The following is a 21,908-nucleotide window of genomic DNA, read 5'->3' as shown; positions in this document are numbered from 1 at the left end:
TTGGAAACATTTGGGATATTTTGTTGACACGTTGCCGCACACAAATGTGCCAAATATTAAAAGTAAAATGATTGCACTCTGGAGAAGCATTCACTCTATCCACTCGCAAATTCCAGCATAGCGAATCCGCCTTGGCGCGAGCGCAACCGGCTTTTAAAGAGAATGGGAGATGAGACTCTGATTTGATTATTGCATGTTATACCTGAAACACACCCGTAGCTCATTAAGAGATTAGGTACAGCCCTTTTGGACCATGCCCCTAGTGCACTGACCGTTTTTTTTCGTTGTTAAACTAACAAAAGTGGATTCGGATACGCCCAGAGTGCACCTGCACCATGCGCTTCAGACCATACACTCAGATCGTTAAAATAACCCATAAAGACAATACCTTACTGGTGTAACGATGTAACCTACCTTCAGAAAGATAAATCATTAAAAACTCTCCAATGCTAATTCACAGACTGACAGTCTGTCTGGAAGAAAGACAGACAAGATGAGTGGTACAGAAGCTGGTTATAAATTACAAATCACACACAAATGAACAGATTAAATGATCTAGTTAAGTAACTCTACTCAATTTTACATTACTGCGACTGCGCACACATTGTGGTAGCAGAAAAAGAGCTCTAACAAGTGGAGGGAAATGGGCAAATCCACTGAATAAGAGAAAAAAATACTATTGTGCCTTTTATTCCAATTATTATCGGATGTCAGAATTGAAAGTAAGAATTGGCATTTTCTGCCAGCAGGTGGGCGCCGCCCATAAAACACGTCATCGATGTTTTCAAATACCAAAGGCATAGCCTACATATATAGCAATTTAATAACAGCCTAAATAAAACACTTTTAAAAAGCATTCAACAAGACGAATCGTTGCCATTTATACTGTCCATTTACATATTTTTTTGCAACTACTTCCATACGCGAGTTTCATCTTGTCGCGTCGCGTCGACCGCACAAACGCAGTCTTTGATTGGTCGCCTGGGACTCGACGTCAAGAGCCCGTCCAACCCTGAGAGACGCGTCGCTCACACAGTGAAGATGTGTTCTGCACTGCGCGTCAGTGAGGCGCTCCATAAATTCTGCCACGGAAACAAGGTGAGCTGAAACATTTCACTTGGACATATACCTGTTGTTATGTTGGTGAAGAGAGTTTTAGCGCTTTATAATATATTTACGAACATCTAGTGGTTTCATGAATATATCCTTGAAGCCATGGAAAATAAACTGTTGATTAAGTGACTGACATAACTCGGTATAAAGCAGAAATTACACTGTATTTATAATACGAGATTGCTAATCTCCGGTTGGTTTCGAGTATTTACCGATATGAGTTTGAAGTGAAGGATGTATCTTATGAATATTATAAGAGGTTCTTGTCTTATCTGTTCACTATTGCAGATATAGTTAATGCATTTATAGGCAAGGCTAGTGTTTAAATATAAATGCACTACGAATTCAACAGAAAACAACTAGAATAGAAAAAGGGCACATGAATCCTGAGACAGGACAGACAGGAAAACACCACATTATCTTGTTTCTAAAATTCAATTATAGGCTACATGTCTATAAAGTACAAATATTTGAGTTAAACTAACCTAAAGTTCCACTGGGCTTCTTGTGGTGAAATTATTTTACATATCCAGAAAGAAAGAAAAAAACACACAACTTTAAATTATTGTTAATTATCCTCTTTACACTTTATTTGGTAATACTTTATTTTGCAGTGTCCTTGTTACGTTACATGTACTTACCATGTATACATTATGCATACTTACTTGCAACTAACCCTCACTTTGTTAATTAGTAGGCTATTTACTAATATAATTAGACTACTTGCTTAAACACCTTAGAAGTGTAACCCTTCATTTTAAGGTGAGTTATATTGTACTTACTCAAATAAGTACTAAGTAATTTTATTGAACAACATTAAGTTACTATAAAGTTACGTTTAGGGTTAGTTACTTGTAATTATGCATACTTTACTACTTAAAATGAAGTGTTACCAAAGTTATATGTAAATATACTGCATTTGCTAAGAATTTATTCATTTAATCCAACCCAATTCAATTTGCATTGAAGAGCCTCATTTGATGAGTCAAAATTATTTTGGACAGTAACAGGATTCAGGATGCTGCTTTATATCAATCATCACGTTAAATCCATTACTCATGGGCTGTTCATACACTGGTTTTGTTTTGTGTAATTCAACCTAATTCAACACCTATTCATAATTTTGGTCTCTAATTAGAGAATGCATTTCTATTCAGATTTTATTTAAGATCCTCAGCAATGTTAAGTATTACCATCTCATTTCTATGTGATTGTCAGCTGGTTGTTTGTATAATGTTACGTATTAGTCTAGCTCTGTAATTTATTTGAAGCTTGTTTTGATCAAGGTGTAACCCAGAGTAAATAGTGTCTCAGTGAGCCTTTTTCAAATATTTGCACAGCTAACTTGACATGCTGGTGTCTTAAGTTTTATGGTCATGAAAGCCAAGGAAACTTTTTTTAAACTAATAGATCATGTTCTTGTTTTTCTGTGCACATGAAACAAACCTAATAGTATATTAGAGCCATTATTTGACATCACACAAGTGGAATCAGCATTACACAATTTATGTTCAATGGAAAACTTAATAATTGTCTGTAAATGTGCTCGATCTAAAAGTCTGCCCTTTCTCATGGTCAACTGACAGTGCCATCACATGTTTTGTCTAATCTCAGCATTTTCGGCCCACACTCGGCTTCATTGTGCAGTTATTTAGAAGTCACATTTCATTTCAAATTACAGCAAATGCAGCATACAAATTGGGTTACATTTGTCCTTTCCATTAAATAATGACTTAATAATACCCTAATTATTTTCTTTTAAAGCCGCTTGATCTGAAAGAGACTACTGGAGATAAAGGTTTTGGTGTGCTCATTACAGGTGCCTTAATTGCGCATAAAGAAATGAAGGTGAATCAGGAGCAACAATAGATAGCCTTCGCATAAGTGTCTCGACAGTGAGAAGCACAACATCCATCATGATAGACCTCAGCCACCTGAGCGAAGAGGAGCAGGGGATGATCATGACTGTTTTAAAGAGGGATGCTGAGTTGAAGAAAGCTGAGGAGGAACGAATCAAGTAAGACTGCTCAGGCACAAACTGAATATTAGGCTAAATTACCCTCCTCTTATTTTAAATGTGTAGTAGATGATATGAAAATATCAAGCAGTGACAGCCGTGTGATATAATATATGAAACGTTTCCACCTTGCATACATATTAAAAAATGGCATTTTATGACCTCGCATAAACAGATTACTCATAAAATATTTTTACTCTGAAAAATAAATTGGAAAAAATGGTAACTTTACAGATATTGTTAATGCTCAAACAGCAACATCGCACACTAACTAAAGTTAAAAAAGAGAAATCATCATAATCAACCACCACTTTAAACTTTAAGAGTAATAGCACAAATACAATTGTACAAACATACAAATAAAATAAACGATGCTCTTCATGTTTGTCAAGTAGGTCTAACAGTAGTTTTCAGATAGAGATAATGAATACTCAAATGTAAAATAGCACTGCATAGTCCTCACTGTATCAATTAAAAAATATAGATTAAAGGTACAATAGGTGATCTGGAAAATGCAAACTTTAGCCTGCTAGCATTGAAAGCATACAATCCGTCCCTCACATGAAAATCGGCATCCAAAGCCATGCCTCCTCCAAAACACATAAGACCGTGTAAAGACCAGAAGCGAAATGACCAGAGACAACGTTATTAAATTACATCATGCAACATTCAACAATGAGAAACCTTTACAGTACAGTGAGTAAAAGTACTACAATAACAACCATACACAACTGTTTGCCTGCCATTCTTGTTTTGTCTGCACAGTGTACGTGAACGCGCCGATGATGTTTGACGTCTGCGTGAACAGGCTGCGCAGTGGTATGCAAACACACATTGAAAGAAAGAGAACACATGCTATCATCAATGAATGAAAAGATATGCGCCTTCCACAGACAATATATATATTTATAAAAATACATTTAGGCCGCTTAACATAGTGATTAATATCAGGATATGAGGACACTTTACTCGCAGATGTAATTTTGTGTGAATGTGTCTTTTCAAGTGCAAGAAGACGTGAAAGAGAGCTAAATTCAGCTTTCGTACGCTGTCTGGCCACACGCTTCGAATGGGTTTGCACACATAACTTCTCACATTACTGAATTCAGTTCTCGTTCGTGTCTTTTAAATTGTAACATTTAAATTGGCAAGGCTTAAAAACAACGTGCAAATGATAAACTTCCATAATGCAGCACTGGCCTGATCGGGCAAGTGACAGTTGAATCTGTCACGACTCCCGAGCGATGTTTATAATGCCCTTATATTCGAGCCCTGATAATAATATTACTGTTTTTTTTACTGTATATTTGACCAAATAAATGCAGATTAAATATATGTAAAACATTGGTATTACTTGTAAACTACACAAATGCACATAATTGTCATTTTACACATAATAAATTAAATACATCAAAATACAATATGAAAAAACAAGGCATTGATCCAAAGACAAACAGTGAGATGTACGCCACCCACATGAATGCCACTGCACAAGCAAATAATTTGTTCTCATGTTTAACGCTTTAAATGGAGACTGGAAGTCTACATGAAAGGAAGAATGCAGAATCTGGCTATGTCTGGGTGATTTCCCTGTGTTCAGTCTCAACCTTACTCAACCTTGTATAAAAGGATTAAGTCTACCCTTGTGGAATAATTGTCTTGGCCTTTTTCACATGACCAACATAGTTTCCACTCCTTCAAAAGCGAAGATGTGTTGTTTCCAAACACATGATTTTAATCAAACCATTTTGAATCACTGCAAATGCTCACAATGTCTCTTTTAAGGTTGTTTTACGTAATTATATGTATTTGTAGCATTTAACAGTAACCAGCTCTCAAACAAGTCACGGTATAATTATTACTCTCAATCTCTTGTGTTGCTTTTCTTTAAAAACAAAAAACTAAACTAAACTAAATCATTAGTGTTTGATTCATTTAACAGGATACAACTTCTGGAAACTTTGATAGTACCTAAGAAGCAACCATTATGAGAGATTTGGGATTTGCAAAACAAATAGAGTCAGTATTGAAGACAGTGTACCGTATAAGCCGATGATGGAGTAGTTTGTCCACACTCTTTGGTCATATGAATGTTATTGATTTAGGAGCCTCTAATTCAGGAAAGTTGTGTAACCTAATAAAGTAATAAAGCAATGATGTAGCGACATTGTGAAGCTCGCGACTGGCTGACAAATTTGTACATAAAAAGAATTTAACATTTTGTGAGCAAACAACATAAAATGTGATTATTGCAGTGTTTTCTTCCCTTGATTGCTGATGAAGTAAACTAATTTGCGCCCTATGGAATGTATGGTATTTGTCCAAAGGGCCGTGTTGTCCTGTCCGTGAGACAGACTATGAGTCCCAATGTCCATATCCATCCTAAATGGGATTAGAATAAGTCTCCCGAAGCATATTATGTTGAGAAGAGTATGTCAAAAGTCCCCGGATGGTCTACCATTTCTGGTAGATTATCGAAGTGTGGATCCGTGCACACTATAAAGGCTAATATTGCTCACAACCCACTGCGCTTTGGAGGAGGATTTGGTTCAGAACTACAAACACGAGTAAAAAGTGTTAAAAAACGACACAACATGGCGGAAATGTGCAACTGACTGTGAGAGGTTTAGATAAAGGCTACTAATAATCTGTTTTACCTCATAATTTTTTTTTGTTACATTTAATCTGCAATAACAACATGAACTTTAATAAAGATCTGTTAAGCCATTTACTTTTAAATTGCATCATTATACATTAATATTAGAGGAGTTGATCCCCGACATCCTACTGCATTTATCTCTGATACGGTAGGAAATTCAATTAAATGTGGAGGATTTTAACTGTGACAAGATGATTGACAGGCCAGTTTACGGTGACAGGATGCGTGTCAGGGTGCGACAGACAGCAAAGAGATGCAATTGTAAGACGTGATAATATGTCCCAAAGATTGTCTACTATTTTCACAAAAAGAGTGCATATTTTGAGGGCGTAGTACAAGTAGGCAAATTGGGATGCAGCACACAGTATTGAAGATGCATGTTGTTGGGAACTGCACTTGTTTCTTTTTCCAGTAAAAAGTATGATTTTTTCGCTCATCTGATTCCAGACAGCTGCAGAAAGCCGTCCCAGAGGAAGACAGACGCAAGTATTTTTCAGGAGAATGGTTCTACGAGGTGAAGTCACAGCGACACCAGGACAGGATTCATGGCTCTGACATCATTATGGCATCAATGAAGCAAAGGAAACCATCAGTTGTTGGTGAGTCTAAAACACCTACAGTCCACACATGCAACTCTTTGTTAGTGAGCGTTATAAACACTATCAGTGAAAATCTCACTATCCTTTTATATAGAGTATATAACCAAGTCATGGGGTGGCAGATCCAGAAGCATAAGCAGAAAGGATAGTGATGGCATCATGACGTCACCTAAAAAAACACAATCTACTGAGTCCTCAGAGCAGCTAAAAGAGAGGTAATGCGAAATATTCATGTACAAATGTACACAAGTTGTACCTGATGCTGCGGGCATAATCCTACGGGCATAATCCTACACTGCGACATATGGTCCATTTTACCTAGTATTAGCTTGATAATAATCAACTTATCCAGAACAACAGGGGTAATATCTGCTCACTCTTAACATAACCCTTTGGTTTAGGCTGTGTGTGCAACCTCCAACCCTCCCAAGAGCTTGTGTGCTTTACAGGTGTGGATACCTCATGATTTCAATATCTTTATGACTCGACAAGGATCAACAGAGGAGTTTGCTCACTGTACTTTTAATGCTCTGCCTTAAAAGGTTTAATTGATCCTGGTCATTACAGGATGTCTGGAAGATCTTGAGTTCAAATCAGCTGGATATCTTGTAACATTAAATTAACATGTTACTATTTGTTTTAAAATTAGGGAAAATGGTGAAACACTAGAGGTCCAACAAGAAAACCTAAACATAGGCATGAGATCACCATCCAAGGTATGTAAGTGCTCATAGAAATATACAAACATATCATTATCATCTGCCCTCACCATTACTGTCTATCCTTAAAGGAATCATATCATAAGGAATTACAATTTCAAAACATCCTCTGGATGGACTGGACTCTAGAGCAGACCTGCAGCTTATGAGATTCTGTTTCTCATGTCGTATGTAATGGGGTGTTAGGCATAGAGGTAAAACATGTATTCAGAGAGAGGCTGAAAAATGATGCTTTCAGGAAACTAGTTTGGCACTTTCACTAACAGGAAAAACATTTTTTTTTAAATGACTTCACAAAAATGTAGGATATGACTTAACCTTAAACACTCATTCACTATCCCCTATGTTAGTCCACTAATATAGTTCACTTGAAGGACCGTATGAAAACGAGTGCGTGAATTCAGACTGCCACTGTGTGTACATCGGCTGGACACTAATTTTTGCGGTGCATTGGGGGATAGAGTGAGTGCACTGAATAACGTCCACTGTGATTTTGTACACCACTACAAATGGCTATCCCCTCAAATAATGCCCTTTTTGAGGGTAAAAGGGGCGATTTCGGATTCAGCCAAGTCTATCTATAGGGCCCTATAAAAACACTTTAATTGTTTCCTCAATTCCGTTAATTTTTCTGGATTCCTTTTTTTTTTCTTTTTCTCCATAATTATTATTTTTTGGACTCCATTTAATGGTTAAATAACATTTTTGTAATCAAAATGCAAGTCTAATTAATTGAAATCTTGAAACCTTTGAACAACAATTTATTAAAAGTTTAACAAAAATTATATTATTAGAGGCCCCCCCCCCCCCAAAAAAGTTTTTTTAAACCAAATAAAATTTTAATAATCAAAAACATGTCTATTAATTAGACAATTTTTTATTTATAAGAAATGTTTTTTATTTATTTCAGAAATTCTGTGTATTTAAAATTTTCTGTCAATCAAATCAAAGCATAAACATATTTTTTTCAACTTTTAATCATATGAAATTAAACAAAGTTTTATTAAAAAAATTAAGTTTTAATAATAATGTATCATTAATATTAGTGGTAGTATTGAGACATTCTACTGTACAACAGTAATATATTTCTGTTACAATTTATTCAAATTAAACCAAACTTTTATTTTGACAGGTTGCTGTGAAGAACTGTTTAGAAAATTAGATTCTGCGATTCCGTCTGGGTTTTACACATTGCGTAAATCATAGGGCCTAAATCTAGTGTGTGAATTTTGGGTGAAAGTTAATGTTAAATGACAAATACATCAATATGACATCAATAATCAATGTAATTCTTCATAGTTAACTTTGCCTTTTTACCTGGTTTCAGCCAAGACACAACCCATTCAACAGTGTTCCAGTAGAGCTTGATTTTGGGGAGACTGATATCCACTTTACTTCAGGACCTGGACTCAGGAAATCAATAGACAGGGGCTCTGATTCACAAGGTTGATGTGACAACTTGTTGTATAATGTTCATTTCTACTCAGAAGTTTTAAGAAACTTGTAATGCGTTGTGTTCTCCCTTGCTTACAAGTCTCACATTTGCAGTAAAACATCAGGAAGCAAGTAACAGTGAAGTTAATAGTGAGGTCTCTAACATCATACAAAACGGACCTCCTGGTCAAAAGCCTGTGCCAAAGAAGAGAACGAAAATCAACAAACCCCAGAGCTCTATCTCAGACAGCACCAGCTCTGTGTCCACCCAGAGCATACCCAGCCAGCGTGTGTCCACCGCAGCAAGCTCAGGTATCAGGTCTCCACCACCAAGAAGTATCCTCAAACACAGCTCAAATGAGCCCACTCTCAAGAGCCATCTGCGCCAACCAGTTGTATCACTAAGCTATGTTTACAAAAAAAGCAGTCAAGAAAAGGATCCTGAAGAATCTAGATTTTCTCTGGAAAGTACAGAGGAATCCAATAGCAAAATTCAAGACAAAGATCCATTTAGCTCCTCTTCACCACTGAAGTTGCCAAAGTCACGTTTACCAGTGAGAGCCTCATCGCAACTGATAAACTCTCCGCTCGTCTTACAAGAGAAGCCAAAGATACAACCACGTCTAAGTCTGAAATCTATCACAAGAGCAGATGATAGCAAGAAAGTAGAAGAACCTCTAAAACAAAGAAGAGAAACAAATAGTGGCCTTCCTCAGTCACCCAGTATGGAATTAGAGGGCCAAAACCGTTTTATTTCTCTCCCTCGTGAGAATGCAGTGTTTGCATTGACTGATCAGTCTAAAAAGCCACTGGATGAGATCACTGTCCCTCAACCTACACAGCACAAATCTGAGAATGTGGAAAATCAAATGGCTCAGTTTACAAAATTGGAAGCAATAAGAACTGAAGAAAATATAAGGAAAACTGCTATTGGTATGATCCATAATTATTTTTTCCCCCAGAATTGTTAAAGGAGTAGTTTGCCAAAAAATGAGAATTATGTAATTTACTTATCTTCATTTCAAACTTCATTTCAGACTTACTTCTGCAGAACACAAAGGAGATAAACTAAAGAAAATCAGTTCTCACTTAAATGCTTAATAAAGCAACCAAATATGTCAGCACAATATACACTTTGCTCACCAATCATTTTCCAAGTGTGCTAATAAGTTTTGGTGAAAAACAACCTGATATTCAAGCAGTTGTATACATTCATCAAGCTTTTCATACTCCAGTCCAGTAGGTGGTGGGAATGCTCACCTACTTCTGCTGCTTCAACATACCCCAGCGTACAAGATACTATACCACCTACAGCTGTGGTTAGAATTATTGGCACCCCTGGTAAATATGATCAAAGATGGCTAAGCACAAAATTAAGCTTCTGCCATGGTCGTCCCATTTCCCTGACCTGAACCCTGTAGAAAATAAGAGGGATGAACTGAAGAGAAGAGCTGTTAATCTAAAAGATCTGGAGAGATTCTGTATGAAGGAATGGTCGCTGATCACTTGTCTCTAAACTCATCAGACATTATAGAAGAAAACTCTTGGCGAAAGGAGACTGCAAAAAGTATTTTATAAAAGGGTGTGAATAATTATAGCCAACGTGTTTTGGAGAAGAGCATTTATTTCATAATGTGATTTATCCCCCACTATCAATTGTTTTACATCAATATATATTAGCCATCTTTGATCATATTTACCAGGAGTGCCAATTATTCTGACCCCAATTTATGAAAAACACACCCAACTTAATTTCTTAAATTTCCTCTGTTGTGTTCTTCAGAAGACAGAAAGTCATACTGGTTTGAAATGACATGAAAGTTAGTAAATACATATTTTCATATTTGGGTGAAATACTCTTACATTTAGATGAAAATTAAATTATAATAGTTTTGAATAACCTTGCTTGAAATGTCAAATGCCTAGATTCTGCTTTTACTGTTTGTCTTACAGGTCAACAATTTCCCAGTTCCCTCAACATAACAGATACATTCAATAAGACAGATACCTATTCTGAATATGAGACTAACAGCAACCCTCTTGTCCTGAACATAAAACAAAATACTAATAATTCAAAACAGGAAAATGCTAAACTAGAGGTCATGACAGATGAACACATTTCGACGCCTACTGATGAACAAGGAGATTCCATTGCCAAAGTTCTTGAGTGGTTTAGCAGGAGCTCAGACAGCAGTGATAGGCTTGATATAGAGAGCAGTGTCCATGGGGACATGGAGGAGGACACCAAGATCGATGACCTAGACTTTGAAGATGAGGTTGATCAGAGATCCAAACCTAGGGATAATGTGTACTTGATCATACCACAGCAGAGTGAAGAGGTTCCATCAGAAGTCGAAATTATATTTCAACGACAGACTGATTGGGGAAAGGAACAGAGTGTTGATGAGCCTACCCAGAATATTCCAAAAGAACGAAGATCTGAATATGTCTCTCATAAAGAACCTCTCATCAGGAAGCCTTCTATTGACTCTGCTCTTACTGTCCCTCCAAAGATCCCAGAGGTGAATATTTCTGTAGGTGGGAAAGTCAGTCAAAATGAGAACAAAACAGAAGATTTTATCAAAAGAGAGGAAGTGAGCAAAGTCAAACTGGAAAACACTGACATCAAGCAGACTCAGCATCAGCCAAAAGGAAGACTAAGTGCTGAAGAGAACCAGCGACCAAAAATTGCCAATTTGAGATCATTCTGGGAGAAAGAAAACATTGGTCCAAAGATTTTGATCAGCAAATCTAGTGTGCCAGAAAAATGTATCCCTAGTGATGTTGGCAGTAATCCGACTGAATGTGTAGAGGACCCACAGAGAAGATCAGAAGAACAGAGCTTGAAATTAACATTTCCAGGACATCAGAAAAAAGAGACAGTTGTGGAAGATTCAGACCTTGAGCTTGTAAGCAGTGCTAACACCATCTATAAACCTCAAGTACCCACTGCTACAGATGAATCAAAAACACCACTGATATATGCTAATCAGAAGAATGACCAAATATTTGCAAGCACTCACTTAGATAAAGTAGCTACTCTTCCACCTTTAAAATCATCTTCACCATCACTTGACAGTGGATCCTTGCTAGCGGGTCAAAATGGTGATAGCATGGGAGGCACCGTTAGCACACACAGTAGTGATGCAGATCATACCTCTCCAAAAGAATTAGAGGCAAATTCAAGAACTGCACCAAGAACAAATCAAGTGCCTTTTGTTAAGCAGAATTCCCAGCAAGAGAACATGGCAGAGAGGATCAAGCAACTCAAGTCCTTCTGGGAGAAAGAATCCAAAACATCAGCAGCAGCTCAAATCAGATCGACTACTACTCCTCGATTGAACCAAAGATTTACAAAGTCTGAGTTTGATCTTAGAACAATAGGTACAGAGTATGATGATGATGATGATGAGGAGGACAGTACTTCAGCCAAAGGGAGATTGTCTCCCAATTTCGCTGTGCAGACTCTACGGAAGGATAAGCCAGTTGTGATGGATGGTATGAGCACTTCACAGTTTAAAAACCTTCGTGACTTCTGGGGAAGATCCCCTACAAAACCTGGACAAAGGTCACCGGTCCTTGAAAGTGGAATTCAGAGATCCAGAAGTCCACAAAGTCCAAATGAGAGAGCCAATGTGAAAGACTTTGGTAATGAGAGCCAGAATGGTAAAACATCCTCACCAGCCAAAACTAGAGCATTCCAGTCTCCTACAAAAAAGAGGATTATGTCAAGACAAGAATCTGGATCAAAAAACGATCAGTCGAATGTGGTCCCATTTGAAGCAATATCCCATGGAGTTTCCTATTCTCTTCAGGCACAGAAAGGCTCTCAGAATGCTTCAAAAGCCACAATGGTACCTAAACCTCAGGCTGGTCAAGAGTCACGACCTCAGCAGGGTAGAAGAAGCAGCAAAGGCAGTCTAAATGGAAAAGCAAATGCCATGAGACGTGCCACCAGCATGTTTTCAGTGAACACTGAGTTTGAGGATCAAACAGAGGACTCACATCTTCAGGCTAAGAAGTCTCAGGGTCCCAATATGCAACAGGTCAAGAAGACACCAGAGGCTAGCATTACACAGTCCAGGAAAACACAAGAAGCTAGCTATACCATGCCAAAAACATCCCCAGAAATCTCTTGGAGAGACAGAGACAAAAATACTCAGAGAAGACCATCACGAACCTCAGAGGATTCTGACTCTCAACCTCTTGCTAGAGCTTTTATTCCACGCGACTACCAACATTACCTTGGAATTACAGAAGACAGAAGTATTTACACTCCACCTCCAGTTACAGAGCAGGTTGACAATTTCATCTGCACTTCATTCACGTCATCTCCAGACACAAACTGCAGCTGTAAGTGTTCCCCAGTGAAAACCAGTACTCCAGTACAGGGTTCCCCTGACCTCCAAACCAGGAGAGGGAGCCTGGGCCGCCACTCAACTACACAAACTGATAGAAATGCCACTAAGGGGATTTTAAACAGTGAGTTTTTTTTAGCTTTTTCTCTCATCACACTGTACTTTTTTAACCAAAGACTCCCTTTCACATACACTTGTAATATAATGTGAGATAAAAGTGTCTGTCAAATGCATAAATATAATTTTTTTAAACAGATTTTACATTTATATACTTGTCAATTCATGCATTCCTTTGAAATTTGAACATAGCCTTGGTGTTGCCATGCTCTATTGTTTAAGCTACAGGAACAAGCTGCCAGGTGTAAATCATAAACCTGATTGCTTAGAAAATTAATAATAGTTTAATACTTAGGGTGATTCGGAAAAAGGTACCTAACCATAAGAAAGAAACATGTATGTGCGTTCATGAAAGATAATCTATAATCTAATGAATTAAATGTATTTACCTCGGTGTTGTATACGATTTTTTCATAGCTTTTCTTTCAAGTGTTATATCAAACAGATTTAAGTGCTCACATTACACAATAGCACAAGAACCGGAAACACAGGTTCTCTCATGAACACATTCTTCTTGCTTGTTGAATTAAGTATACCTTTATATGATCAAACTTCCACTGTTAAATCTTGCAGGTGAAAACGAGAATCCAGTTCTGAAAGCTTTGAGACAAGCTTCATCTAGACCTGTGTACCATAGGAGCATGGAAGACATCACCACTCTTCCTAGTGAGCATCAATCCTCTGTCATGTCATACAATTTAAACTGTAAAAGAATAGGCTAGAATTTATATATTGCCTATCATTGTTTTTTTAGCTAAATTTCCAAATCCATATTTAGCTCTTATCAGCACAGTAGCACAATGCTTCTTCCAGAGTAAAACCCCTTATTGTTTGGCTCTAAATGGAGAGTTAAAGTGATAACAGAATCTGTTCTACATTGTCATTGTAATCTCTTCTCCAAGGACAAGACCAAAAATTCAAACAAACAAACGACTACATGCAGGACAACTATGATGGCAAGTCTCAAACTTAACTTCTCATATGTTTTATATTCAGTATTTATATTTTAAGACACTGATCTCACATATTTGCTTATTTATTTGCTTTCTTCTGCTGTCTTGTTTAAGTCTCAGTTGGCCAGACGTCCTTCGCGACCTCAGACCCAGAGCACCTGAAGAAACTCAGCAAATCAGTGCCCTCATTCCTACAAAACGAAGTTGGTTCATTTGTCCTTTTTATCTAAGACAAAAGGCCAGGTCACAAAAATTGTGTGGTGCTCAAAATGTCTGCTGATCTCTTGTCTTTTTTAGAGTGACGAAGGAGAGAGCGACTCAGAGAGCAGTTCCCGCAGCAGCGTACCACAATGGAATAACAGACAATTCACTAACCTCAGCAACTACTCTGGCTCCACTTCTCTTTCATCTGTATGTTTATATTAAAAATGTACATATTACATTGGCGATATCGATATGGTGGCCATATATTGTGCATCCCTGCTAAACTATTTTACCACGTTCTTGCATATACTATAAGATACCATACAGTAGTATACTCCATATCTATATGCAAATGCACTCAAGTGAATTATCCCACTTGCCTCAGATATAAATCATGAAGCAACATTCATAGCCAAGTTTACTTCCATAATCTGACAGAATCCAATGTAATCTGAATGAAAAAGGATATTCAATGAGGAAAAAAGTAACGTGAGGCTTTATTTTATCCTGGAATGTAATTTCTCAGAATATATTTTATCTTTAGGAATATAAGCATAACTTTGCTTGTGTACAATGATAAATAAATTATTCACAATAAAACCTGAACATTTACATAGAATTTAAATAGACATTAAGCACATCGTACTGGCTGGAAATTATTCAATATTGTACTTCCATTACCCTCAGGTAAGCGGCAGTGTTGCAAGCGTGTACAATAGTGACTACGGCAGTGTTGACGTTCAAGGGAGCATCCAGTTTTCACTAAACTATGTGCACAAGTTGCGGGAGTTCCATATCTTTGTTGTTCAGTGCCAGAATCTGGCAGCGGTGGACACGAAGAGGAATCGATCTGACCCGTAAGATCATACTCTTAGGTACACCCACCCCTTTCTCCTCTTAATAGATATTTTCTCCATAGACAACTTGTGCTTTTTTCTAGGTATGTCAAGAGTTACCTCATACCTGATTCTGCCAATTTGGGAAAAAGAAAAACCGCTGTGAAGAAGAAAACCCTGAATCCTACATACAATGAGATTCTAAGGGTAAGGAAATCACTCACAGAATAAGTAAGGGCCCAGTGGTTGCATTTTTATTGGAGTAAGCTAATGTTTCACACATTTAATAATTACTATATTTGATGATCAAGTAAATGGTTTGATTTATTTGCACATCACATTTCACACTGTTGCAGTTTCATGAATTGCGTAATGTTTCATAATTGTTTTACTGTTAAAATGTCTATGATAGGTTGTTTAATGGCCGGTTTATTTGCAACAACGTACCTCATATAGTGTGGCAACGTGTCCGGCTATTGGGTGTTCACTTTACTTTTTTCCCTGTGCTATAACGGTGACATTTTAGGTTTCAAGACTTTAATATATAGCCGAATTTCCATCAAAATGACCTAGGACAATTTGTACCAGAAACTTTTTTTTCCTCCAGACCTGTTGTTGTCTGCTTTTCCATCTCAGTCTAAAGTACAGAGAAAATAAGGCGAATTAGTCCAAATTAGTGACGTGGGACTGCGTGAGAATTTCCAGTTCCTACTGGATTTGTCCTTAATTTTGCTTAATAGAGCATTAGCCTCTTTGTTGGTCCATCGGTCGTATTTTTAAAACTCGATTATTGAGTGGGACTTTAAAAAAATTGTGGTTAAAATAAAATGCTGCGTGGAGTCAACCAATCAACATGCTCAAGTCCCACCCCCGAAAGTTCCCGAATGTTGAAAAAGTACTACCTCGCGAGCAGGTATTTTCTGAGGTGGACATTTTTACCCGGAAACTCATTTAGACCCTGTGGTTGAAACATGCTGAGTACCTCCCCAAAGTCCCTAGTTCCTGGGAACAGTTTCTGTCGTGGAAACACGGCTCATGTGTCTACACAAAAATTTTGTTGAAAAATAACCCTAACATGACATATTCACTGGAGTAATAAGCGACAACTATTGCTAACTAACCCGGTCTCCCCTATATGCATCAAACCAAATGCCTTATAATCTTTGTTCATTTTTATTATTTGATGCATACAGTACAGAGTCCGAATGGAGTACTTGATGTGCCAGGTTCTCAACCTTTCAGCATGGCACAATGACACATTTGGTCGTAACAGCTTCCTGGGTGAGATAGAGCTTGACCTCTCCTCATGGGATTTTAACGACACAGAGAGGAAGCTTTTGCCTCTTAAACCAAGGGTACAGTATGAATCTGTCCATTTCTGTTTTGATGCAAATCATTACAAGTTAAATATAAGTTTAACTTCAAGTTAAAATACTTAATAGAAAAGAAAAATACAACTATATGATCTCTCTTGATTCCAGAATCTCTTCTCACAGACCACAAACAGCCTCCAGCCATCTGACTTAAGAGGACAGATGAGACTGGCCATACGCTTCCTGCCTCAGATCTCTCACTGTAAGCCTCCACTCTTTACAATCATTTACTAATTACAATACAATCCACATACATACAGCTTATACACAGAAAGACTGATAAAGTCAAATGTCACAGAATAGTCAATTGATCTGTGTGAGTGTTTTTTTTTAATCCAGCAAAGAACATTCCTGGCTCTGGTGAAGTCCATATCTGGGTCAAAGACTGCAAGAATCTTCCTATTATCAGAAGTCCAACTATTGACCCATATGTAAAATGGTATTTTGATTGCTTTGTATTATTGTGATTTTTAATCATTTAAAAAAACATCTTACAAAACAATTATGAATAATTTCAGACCTATATCTAATCTTCCTTTCGTTTCTAAACTGCCTGAAATAGCCGTAGCATCTCAGCTACAAGCTCATCTCTATCAATCTTGCTAACAATCTTCTTGAACCCTTTTAATCTGGTTTTCGATCAGGCCACAGCACTGAAACAGCATTAGTAAAAATGACTAATGACCTCCTAATGTCTGCTGGTTCTGGTTGTCTTACTGTTCTCATCATTAGCTATCGGTATCACGGGTAGTGCTTTATCTTGGATTATATCATACTCCCCTGAACTCCCTGAAAGACAATTTTTAATACTGTCCATACATTCTCTCTCTCAGGGTGTCCCTCAAGGCTTTGTTCTTGGACCACTTCTGTTCAATATTTATTTGCTACCTCTTAGTCATTGTTATGCTGATGACTTGCACATTTACATATCAGCTCTTCCTCAGGATTTATTGAATACCTGTTGTGGTGAGGTGAACTAGCGAGAGACATGGGAGGAGTGAGCGAGACCAGGACTGGTTATCTCTCGTCCTTGACTGGTGTCGCTCGTCCTTTTATGCCTCCGAGCTCCCTCATGAGAGGACTCGAGACCGGTGTCGCTTTCGCAATCACGTCCCTGGTCTTGCTCGCTCCTCCCATGTCTCTCGCTCGTTCACCTCGCCACACCTGTACTTGCTGACATTAAACTCTGGTTATTGATGGGGCTACACATTAAGATCTCATACTATTAAAAATCTAGGTGTAACTTTTGATTCATCGCTTACATTTCAATCTTATATAAGTTTTATTACCAAGACTGCACTCCTTCGCAATACTGCCCTACTGTGAGCTCAGCACTAAAGACTCCAAAACTCTAGTCAATGTTTTAATAACCTCTCGTCTCGACTACTGTAGCTGACTTCTTATTGGCCTGCCCACTAGAACAATCACTAGTCATAAATTTGCCAAAGTCAAGAAATCTCATCACATTACCCCTTTGCTCTAGCCTAGAAATCTAGACGCACCCTAGCGGCAGCAAATTTAATTTGCCCGCAAGTGTGGTCTAGCAACTCTCAATTCCTATCTGAGCTGTATTCCTCAGAATCTGGACGGCCCAATCACATCGTGTAGGTAGGCTAAAGAGTCGGCGGGCGGGGCCATAATGACGACGACCGAGTTGCGTTTGCGTGCTTCTAGTAACACAGAAACTGGCGAACTGCGGCGGTCTTTCGAATCAGCTCTGCCCGCGCCTCCGGAAGACTTGGAGTTAAGCTTTCCTCTGAGAAAAGAACAAAGAGCGGCACTGAAGTCATTCTTAAAAAGGGAAGATGTGTTCGGAGCTTAGCCGACCGGATACGGCGAATGTTTAATCAGTCAGCGATCTCCCCTTCACCGTCGTTGCTCTGGTTGGTTGTAGCGCTATCCTATCGCGTGCAGAGGGAGTTTGAAAGACAACCGTTTATCCCGCCCCTCGGATTGAGCCCTGTCTATGGTGAGTTTCCAGACCAAACATCTTGATGTGGGTCTGGCTTGTCAGGCTACCTTTGCTCTACAATCTACATTGGTTACCTGTTTATGTCTGCAGTCTAAACACATTTGATATAAAAATGTTCTTGTTAACTTTAAAAATGTCTTCATGGACTTCAAAACTGCTTACTGTACCTAGTTTCCGTCTTTCATCAATGGGTGGTAGATCATTCAGTGCCGTGCCTCTGAAACTCTACATTCTCTTCCGCTAACTCTTCATGACACTGCTACTATATCCTCATTCAAATCTTAACTAAAACATATCTTTTCTTACAGTATTTCCAACCCTTCTCTGTTTAGTGTACTGCCATTTAAAAAAGACCCCATTCACAAGTTTATATAACTTGTGATTCTTCATATACTTCTTCTACCCTTGTGTCGTTCCCTGGATAATCTACGGCTGTTTTTTGTCTTGTGATGGTTGTTCTTCAGGTCAGTCCCTTGTTTGTCCTGAGCAGTTAAACTGCCCAACATCTTCAGTTTTCAAGCATCTTTTGCATATTTGAACCCTTTCCAGCAGAAAACTTTTGAACAGGATGATGTTCAAACTTTTTCTTATTTTGTTTAAGTATATATATTTTGTTTATTTAGTTCTATCCTTAAGAAGCAACTGAAGAAACTGTTTTCCGGAAGAAAAACTGTTTTCCGGATTAGTAAATGTTTGAACCTTTTTTAATAGTTGTGTTCAGAGGTGGACAGTAACTAAGTACATTTACTTGAGTACTGGACTTAAGTACACTTTTTGAGTATCTGTACTTTACTGGAGTATTATTTTTTCTGGATACTTTTACTTTTACTTCACTACATTTGAAAGACAAATATCGTACTTTTTACTCCACTACATTTCCATCAAGGTCGAAAGTCGTTTCTGCAGCAGCGCTGAAAGTCGGTGGATGATTTTTTCCATCTTTAAAAGTTTTTTTGGTGTTGTTGTTTCAGACAGTCTATCAGGAATCACTCTTATAGTCATATACATTTTCCCAAATTGTTTTGAACACTGATCAGTTCATAGCAAAATGGAAGAAGACGGTTCTTAGGCACAGTGTGTGCACCCATTGCCATACTTTGAAAGTATGTTTCAGTTTAAAAAAAAATCAAGATTAGTTTAGTTGGCATACACTTGGTGCATGTCTTATAAAATATTAACACTATAGACATCTGGGAGAAAGAGAAGAGGAAAGTTGGGAGAATATCAGATGTGTATCAGTGTATTGGATCCGTGCATTCGGCCTTAAAGTGACAGCAGCTTTGTAAAGAGCTTTGTAACTTTTATACAAGTATTTAAATGAGTTTAAGTTAGTCATATGCTAGTTTGTCAGATGGAGCATCACTGAATGGCTTAAACCATGATGACAGTGTGCATTTATACAACAATAATAAAATAATGCATTGGCATAAAAAAGGAAATTTACTTTGATACTTAAGTACTTTTGAAAACAAATACTTCTGTACTTTTACTTGAGTAAAAATCTATTTTTACAACTTTCACTTGTAACGGAGTAATATTTGACCAGTAGTACTTTTACTTTTACTCAAGTAATAGAGTTGTGTACTTTGTCCACCTCTGGTTGTGTTTGAGTCCCTCAATTGTCCTCAATTGGATATTTTTGTTTACATTATTCATATTTTCACAAATTCAAGGGGTTTGACATACTTTTTTTGCCACTGTATTTTTGATGCTGTGTTTGTTTTATCTCCTTGTATAGCGACCTTGAGCTTGGGAAAGGCGCTTTATGAATAAAACTGATAATTTATTATTATATTACCACTAAGTAATCATTGCTGAATTGTTTGCACAGCTTTGTACTCCCCGACACCAGCAAAAAGAGCCGTCAGAAGACTCGAGTGCTGAAGAGAACAACCAACCCCATGTTTAATCACACTATGGTGTATGACGGCTTCAGGGCAGAGGACCTAAAAGAGGCTTGTGTGGAGCTTACTGTTTGGGACCGGGACCGTCTGGCCAATCACTCGCTTGGAGGCCTGAGACTCGGCCTGGGCACAGGTGAGGTCCAGTTTTGGGATATTTGTGTGTTCTGAGATCTAGAAACATAAACATATAAAATACATATTAACACAAATACGTATATAAACATACATATATGCATGTGTGTTTATTAAGTCAATCTCGTTGTACAGGCAGGAGTTATGGAGTACAGGTGGACTGGATGGACTCTACAGCAGAGGAGGTGGCTTTATGGAGGAGAATGATGGAATCTCCCAATGAATGGGTGGAGGGCTTGTTACCACTGAGGATAGTAACAGCAGCCAAAAACACATGGAAATGAGATTACAGTGATTATTATCAAATTCCACATACAGTACTTTGCATTCGTTATACTTTATAGTAAAATAGATTAGGTTTCTGTCACGTTAAGAAAGACATTTTGGCCTGCATTTCACCCGGCATTAACATGAGTTTTCTTATCCAGATAGTATCGTTTATCTACATCTTCACTTCAATGCATGTCCAGTATGACTGAACAGAGATCCGAATCAACTTACCCAGACAAAAACGGCACTTACACATTACATGAGAGATCATTTACCAAATTCAAAAAACCAAAAGATAAAAAAGGTTTAAAAAATACATTAAAAAAGGCAAGTGCAATTAATGTCTAAAGGTGGATGTCGGGTATTTTTTCTAATATTATCTTTTTTTTTTTAAGTTGCTGAATTATGTAGCTAATAAAAAGATGACATGTATTATGAAATCTTGAAAAATCCAAAATTCAAAGCACCAGAATTGTTTTTATACACCTGATAAGATATAGCAGAAATCTTATGAAAAGTGTTTAAATAAACAATTGTTTATAATGCAGAAGTTTTTTTTTTTCTTGCTGTATTAAAGGTATGGTATATGGTGATTAAAAAAATGTTTTTTTAAGAAGTTGCTGAATGTAACTAATTATACTGGGTAAACCCAGCCTTATCTGCTGGTGATTTAAATTTAAATTGAGCTTGGTCTATTGATAGCCAGACAAGTAGCAAATGAGAATACCTAAAAAGATTACATGTATTTTGTAAACTTTGGAAAAGCAAAGCACCACCAAAAAAATTGTATAACCAGGAAAGGGTTACTATGCAAAAGGTGTGTATTGCAATGTTGTGCCCCATAATTGGGATGGAATTTGCCACCATGGATGTGTAAAATGAGCTGACGGTGACTGCTTTATTTGAGAAATATGCCTGTACTAATGTCGTAGATATACTGTACTACAAGCAAAAACATGCTGGATACACACTTTATAAAACATCAGAAATCTTATGAAAAGTGAGTAAATAAACATAAAACTGTTTACAATGCAGAGGCTATTTTTTTCTTGCTATATCAAAGTTATAGCGTATGGTGACAAATGGTGCCCTATGATTTATGCAATTATATGATATATGTAAACTTCTACATGCATGGAATACATGGATGAGCTACAACTACATCTGACTGCCTGAAAAAAAAAAAAAGAAAAAAAAAAAATACCGAGACACACTAGAAGCATACAACATGAAAATCTGCTACCTTTG

General features: G+C 37.5%; 1 protein-coding gene across 1 annotated transcript; it reads left to right on the top strand.

Annotated features, from left to right (window-relative positions):
- The first annotated feature begins 1,046 nt into the window (after positions 1–1,046).
- On the top strand, positions 1,047–21,690 carry sytl2b (synaptotagmin-like 2b). Its single transcript, XM_067451179.1, has 19 exons — positions 1,047–1,098; positions 2,933–3,130; positions 6,237–6,388; positions 6,483–6,603; positions 7,038–7,104; positions 8,435–8,552; positions 8,656–9,474; positions 10,495–13,023; positions 13,590–13,682; positions 13,919–13,972; positions 14,084–14,172; positions 14,267–14,380; positions 14,861–15,030; positions 15,114–15,216; positions 16,203–16,364; positions 16,491–16,584; positions 16,722–16,821; positions 20,186–20,391; positions 20,526–21,690. Exons 2-19 carry the CDS (start codon positions 3,030–3,032, stop codon positions 20,672–20,674), a joined length of 5,241 nt encoding a protein of 1,746 aa, XP_067307280.1. The 5' UTR covers positions 1,047–1,098; positions 2,933–3,029; the 3' UTR covers positions 20,675–21,690.
- Positions 21,691–21,908: the final 218 nt, after the last annotated feature.

This window comes from Pseudorasbora parva, chromosome 8, assembly GCF_024679245.1.
Source record: "Pseudorasbora parva isolate DD20220531a chromosome 8, ASM2467924v1, whole genome shotgun sequence".
Classification (NCBI taxonomy): Eukaryota; Metazoa; Chordata; class Actinopteri; order Cypriniformes; family Gobionidae; genus Pseudorasbora; species Pseudorasbora parva.
This window is presented reverse-complemented; position numbering and strand designations above follow the sequence as displayed.